Source organism: Lathyrus oleraceus, chromosome 7, assembly GCF_024323335.1.
Source record: "Lathyrus oleraceus cultivar Zhongwan6 chromosome 7, CAAS_Psat_ZW6_1.0, whole genome shotgun sequence".
Taxonomy (NCBI): Eukaryota; Viridiplantae; Streptophyta; class Magnoliopsida; order Fabales; family Fabaceae; genus Lathyrus; species Lathyrus oleraceus.
Genome location: NC_066585.1, coordinates 6,628,870 through 6,635,077, shown reverse-complemented (window position 1 = coordinate 6,635,077; position 6,208 = coordinate 6,628,870). Strand labels below are relative to the sequence as shown.

General features: G+C 37.9%; 1 protein-coding gene across 1 annotated transcript; it reads right to left on the bottom strand.

The window, feature by feature from the left end:
• LOC127100602 (eukaryotic translation initiation factor 4 gamma-like) lies at positions 1-477 on the bottom strand. Its single transcript, XM_051037835.1, has one exon. It carries the CDS (start codon positions 475-477, stop codon positions 1-3), a length of 477 nt encoding a protein of 158 aa, XP_050893792.1.
• Between the last annotated feature and the right edge of the window lie 5,731 nt (positions 478-6,208).

Sequence of the window (6,208 nt, the reverse complement as noted above, 5' to 3'; positions counted from 1 at the left end):
CTAAGGGTTCGGAAGCGGAGGCATCCTTTGGAGCATATGAGTCAGCATGTTCTGAATATTGTTGTTGATGGAGTCCTGTTGATCCAGTCTGGCTCTCACAATTTGTTGCTCCTTCTGCAGCTCTTCTAGAGTCTTCAGGATAAGAGGAGAAAAATCAGAGTGAGATGGCTCCCCTTGAGTTAGAGCATCGTTGCTTGCCTTCACACCTTCTTCTGCAGCTATGCGTGCTGCCTCTTCAGCGTCAGCTTTTGCTTTTGCTTTAGCTTCACCAGCAGCAACAACTTTAGTAGCAAACTTCTCTGCAACTTCTCTAACCCTTTGCTCTTCTTCCAGACGAGCCTTCTCTTCTGCTTCTCTTCTGACTTTTTCCTCTACCTCTCTAACCAGTCGTTCCTGCAGCCTTTCTCCAGCTTCTCTGATAAAGTTGTTGCGAACTTGTTCAGAGAGGCCTTTCAGTTTGAAAGCCTCAGAGGTCATCCATCTGATCATTCTATTCCAGGGAATCCTTATTGCATATGCATCATCACTGATACCAGAGTTCTCAGATAGAGATCTGATTTTCTCTATTGAAGTCTCAACAAATAAAGAAATTGCCTCTTCTAGGGTGAGGAAGGTAGGTTCTGGTTCAGGAGTGAGGGATGGAGATGCTGGTGGTGTATGGGTAATGTCAGCGGGAGGTTCATAGGTAAGGATAATAATGTTTTTAGAGGGTGGTAAGATGGGAGTTTCAGATGATGGTGTTGTTGGTTGTTCATGTGGTGGAGTTGGTGGTTATTTAGATGGTGGTGTTGTTGGTTGTTCATGTGTTGGTGTTGGTGGTTGTTCAGATTGTGGTGGAATGCTAACTTCTGGTTCAGTTTGTTATTGTGAGGAAAGGGTACGACCCTGAAGTTGAGCCAAGGTGGTGGATTGGGGGTCAGAAGGTTCTGAGTCAGATGAGAGGATGTAGTAGGGTGGAGATGAAGGTGTTGAATAGATTGGTGAAATAGGTTCGTTAAGCATTTCAACTTTAGAGACTGGTAAGGTTGTGGTGGAGAGGTTAAATTTTTGAAAAGGAGGTGATCATGGATTAAAGATAAGAGTTTCATAGGGTTTGGTGGTAGAGGGTGAGGGTTCAGAGTGAGTGTAGATGGGTGTGGTCTGGAGAAGAGAAGAAGCAATTTGCTTTAAATTTACAGAGCGAGAGTGAGGGGGCAGGGACTTACTTGGAGATTCGATCAGAGGGACCGGAGGTCTTGATACAAAAGGTTCCCCCAACTTTTCTTTCTTGTCCTTCTTTGAATTCTCAGAGGGTTCTCGTTGTCTCTTCATGAAGTTGGGTGGATGATTAGGCATCTAATCCACAGAGAACTCTGAGATGTCCACTCCTTGGCTGGCCAGATCCTACAGATAGTGTGCAACAGCCTCTGGAGGATCAATTTTGAAGAAGAGGTGAAGGCCATTGGGCATATTCCTCTAATCTTTGAGTGCTTCCCAGGAAGTATCCAACGAGGGTTTCACCCGAATTTGCTCAATCACCCCCATGCTCTTCAGATTATGAGCGTTCAGAGGCCTTCTAGTGTCAACGGTGACATCCTCCATCAGATTGTGGTGAATCAGGTGATCCACCAACTGATCGCTGTGATTCGCAAGTGCACGAATAACGTCAAAGTAATATAAAAGAATATCGATCCCACAGAGACCAATCGTCAATCTATCGAATACTATCGTTATGGTGTTTATCTAAGGCGGTATAAAAGAGATATTGGGTTTACAAAATAATGGTAAATAATAAATGCAGGTAAAGACAAGTTGAATGTAATTCACGTCAATTAAGTGATGTTTCGATTGTCTAAATAGAACTACTTATGAGACAATATTTTCTACTCTTGAAAAGAATCCATTTAATGGGAACTGTTGCTTTCGCGTATTCAGAACCGAGTTTACCCTTAAATTAAGGCCTTTTATTGTCACTTATAAAAGGTGCGCAGAACGCTAAAGTAGTAAACCTATTTTTAAGAAATGAGACTCGTAAACTTAGTTGAAAAGTGATTTTGTTTTGGAAAGTTTACACAAGGAGTTTACTGATTTTAAACCTATCAACGCGTCCGAAAGCAGTTTCAAAAATAGTTCTTCCTTAAAGTGATAAAGATTCCTAGTTACTACGCCAGGGTGCTTTCTCACTCCTCGAATAATTAAGACTAACCAAGTTTGTTTTAGAAAACTCAAGTTAAAAATCAAAACAGCCTTTAAAGTATTTCTACAGATTTCAATATGTGAAACATTACTTTAACCGCGATCCTTACATTCTAACCTTTTAAAGATTTAGTCAGACATGGTAACACAAACGAACACAACGGTGTTAATCATGATGAAAAGTTTGTTTTAGAATGTGAGGCGTAGAAAGCTAGTAAAGTGCGTAAAATAAATAAAGTAAAGCGAGTGCGGAAAATAAATAAAGTAAAGCGAGTGCGGAAAATAAATAAAGTAAAGCGAGTGCGGGAAAGAGAAATTATTACCTACTATCAGCCAAGTGATAGCTTAACAAAGGTAACCAACCAAAGGTAAGAGAAATTATTACCTACTATCAGCCAAGTGATAACTTAACAAAAGGTAATAAGCTAAAACATAATGATTACCAACTACCAGCCAAGTGGTAACTTAACAAACGTAACCAACCAAAGGTAAAAGAAGTATTACCTACTATCAGCCGAGTGATAGCTTAACAAAGATGCAATTGAGCTCGATCTTGCTTCCAGTTTGGCTTGGCTTGCATCTACCAACTTGCAGGAAGTGAAATGGATGATCAAATGGCTTGGACCCTTGGAGTTTCAATTCCAAAACACAATGGGAATTGAAGCTCGATTTCAAGAGAAATCTTCAAGGTTATCCTATCAATAGAGGGTGGGAAAGTTGCAGGATCAAATCTGGGGAAGAAAGGTCCTCATTCTAAGCTCAAGGGCAATGTATTTATAGCCAAATCACTTGCTTTTCACACACTTTCAAACAAATTCCAAAAATAGCAATGTGAGGTTGCATGCTTGCATGGGAGTGCACAAGGCCCGTGAAATGATGTAAATAGGTCCAAAATCATGTTCAAATTATGCCGCAACAATAACATGAAACCATGCATTAGTGAAATTAAAAATGATCATGAAATTTTCCAATTAAGGCCATGCATTACGCCCATGTGCAAGTCACTCAAAAATACTCCAAATGCCATGATCTTGGATGCTTTGGAAATATAACACGAAGGGGAGAAACTTTGCTGTTAAAACTTTTTCCTTTTGGAGCTTGGGTCATGATGAAGTTTGAGGTGGAAGTTGGAAGAATCAAACATAGTTGAAAATTTTCTAAGTTAAAAGTCAAATGACCACTTTTTCTACCTTGAATAACTTTTGCTATGAGCTTCAAATGAAAACGGTTCCTTCTTCAAAGTTGTAGCGCTTTCATTCCTATTTAATTTGGTTACAAATTTTACACCATTTGAATCTTGCATGAGGGAGTTATGGATTTTAGAAGTTGAGGAAAATTGCTTGTTCAATGATGATGGCCCAAAATAACCTATAATGTTTCCTCTTAGTACATGCCCTTGCAAGTAGAATTTTAAATTTCTCAAATAAGAAAATTTGGATAAGACATATTGAAATTAATCATGAAACTTTTATGGCCTTCATATCATAAAAATTGAGAAAGTTATGGTTCTTTGAAGTTGACCTTCTATCTAGGGCACAAACAAAATGACCTATAATCTTTCACCATAAAAAAATGACTTTCCAAGCAAACTTAGCTCTTGATTCCAACATTAAAGTTTTTTGTAATGTCATAAAGAGTAAAGTTTCTCTTGGAATAATTTTCATATGACAAAAAGTGTAGGAGATAGGATCTAGGGAACCCTAGATTTGACTAGTTGACTTTCTCTGGTCAACCTCTTTGAACCAACTTGCAAACTTAAAGTTATTTTGATCTTTGGATATCATGGATGATAATATATTATTAAGGTGATGTATAATGAAGTATCCCATAATATATTTGACTAATTGTTGAATATACTCGCCGAGGAAGTCACACAAGATACCCAGATGAATTAGGGCTTCCATGGTAAACAAGCTTCAAACTCTTTACGAGTTCTTGATCAAAACGAAATATAAAGAACATAGGGATCCATATATGACACTTAGAACCAATGTGGACCTTTTCTTGCTTGATCTCTTGCATTGAGGGTCTCAAAACCCTAAATGTGAGCTTGATAAGGCACAAATGGATGCATACACTACCTACAAAAGAAATAAAACTATACTAGACATATTTTTTATATTTTGGTTAGTAAACAAATAAAAACAAAGTATGATACAGTCAAAAGTGCTTGGTGATCTCTCCCAATACAAACCCAATGAATAAGGGGTAAGGAGGATACCAAGGTGTGATCCCAAAGCCAATGCAAATGATGAGATGGCATGAGGGATCTTAGGGTCAAAATTGGGGTCTTACAGCTTGTATGGTGGCAGAGGCACATAAGGTGTTTCTTTATCTTCTGCTTCTCCACTTTTGTCTTCCTTTCCATCATTGGTTGGTTCGTTTACCTTTTCAGTTCCTTTACCAGAATTTTGATACATGGCTGGATTTTTGAGTCTTGGTTCAACCGGTTCATCTAATTTTATACCAATTCGCAATGTGATAGCATTAGCATGACCTTTTGGTTTTGGTTGTGGTTGACCAGGAAATGCTCCAGTTGGGGCGGCTATTGTTGCTTGTTGTTGGGCTACTTAGGAAATTTGGGTTTCCAACATTTTGTTATGGGTAGCCATAACATCAAGTTTACTTGACAATTGTTTCATCAGTTCACTCGTATGAGCATTTTGATTTGCAAAATATTTGTTTTGTTGAGCTTGAGCATTCATAAAGTTTTTCATCATGATCTCTAGATTTGACTTTCTAGATGCTTGTGGAGAAACATGGGCTCCTTTCTGATAACCAGGTGGAATAGCAAGTGTTGGGTTTGGAGGAAACAAAACATTGTTGTTTTTATAAGAAAAGTTCGGATGATTTCTCCAACCAGGATTGTAAGTGTTGGAATATGGGTTTCCTTGAGCGTAATTTACTTGGTCGGCAGGAATACTAGGCAATAACTGACAATCAACATTAATGTGCCCAAGGGTTTCACATAATTCACAGTTTGGTGTTACTGTAACTACGGTAGCTGCTGGTGTTATGGCTAAGCTTTCGATCTTTTGAGTAAGTGCATCCACTTTAGCATTGACGCCGTCTATGCCATTAACTTCGTACATTCCGCCTTTCGGAGTTGGTTTTTGGTAGCATGTTCACCTCTCCATTAGAAATGATATTAAGCCATGTTCTCAATGAGATCATATGCTTCATCATATGGTTTATCCATTAAAGCACAGCCAGCTGCAACTCTCAAATTCATTTTAGTGTTGTACAAAAGACCACTGTAGAAAGTATGGATAATCAACCATTGCTCAAGTGTAGCGGTAAATTCGTGACCATCAAACTATGGATAAACTTGACGTCAGTAAAACCAGAGTCGCCACCGCGCTTTTATTGTTTCCAAAGGAAAAGGGAAAAGTACGAACAAAACCCAAAGATAAGAAGTTTTCAAATCAAAACTAATAAAATTCCAGAGATTACAGGTAAGGGGGTTGGTTACACAGATGGAAGGTGTTAGCATCTAAAGTGTCCTAGGTACTCCTAGGGAGCCCTTTTTTATGTGCATATGTTTTTGGTGTAAATGATGTTTGATAAAATATAGAGTGAGGAGATGAGAAAAGAATTTATTAATTATATTTTTGTGTTTGACAAGACCTTCGATCTTATGCCTACGTACCAACATAAAAATGAGGGATCAAAACCCCGTAGATCGTGGTAAAAATTTCAAAGAATTTGGTGAATTGTTTTTAACAAAAGTTTAGTAAGAAAAGGCACAAAAGGCCAAAGATTTGAATGAGATTGTTATTTCTTTTTGTCTTTTGAAATTTAAGTCAATATGGTTAAGTTTATTTACAAGTTTGATTTAAGAAAGGTTTGAAAAAAAATTCAATGGCATAAGGCCAAAGTTTCTAATCATTAAAACATGTCTAAGTTTGAAATCACAAGCAAATAAAGTTTTTGAAAAGAGGGAGAGATTTTTGAAATTTAAGAAGTGGGAGGAGATGAAGAGACCACCCTAAGGAAAATTTAAAAGTTAAGGGTTGAAAAGATCTGACCAATG

Bases quoted from the DNA above. Each gene is read 5' to 3' on its own strand.
- LOC127100602 (XM_051037835.1), bottom strand. From the start codon at position 477: ATGACCTCTGAGGCTTTCAAACTGAAAGGCCTCTCTGAACAAGTTCGC.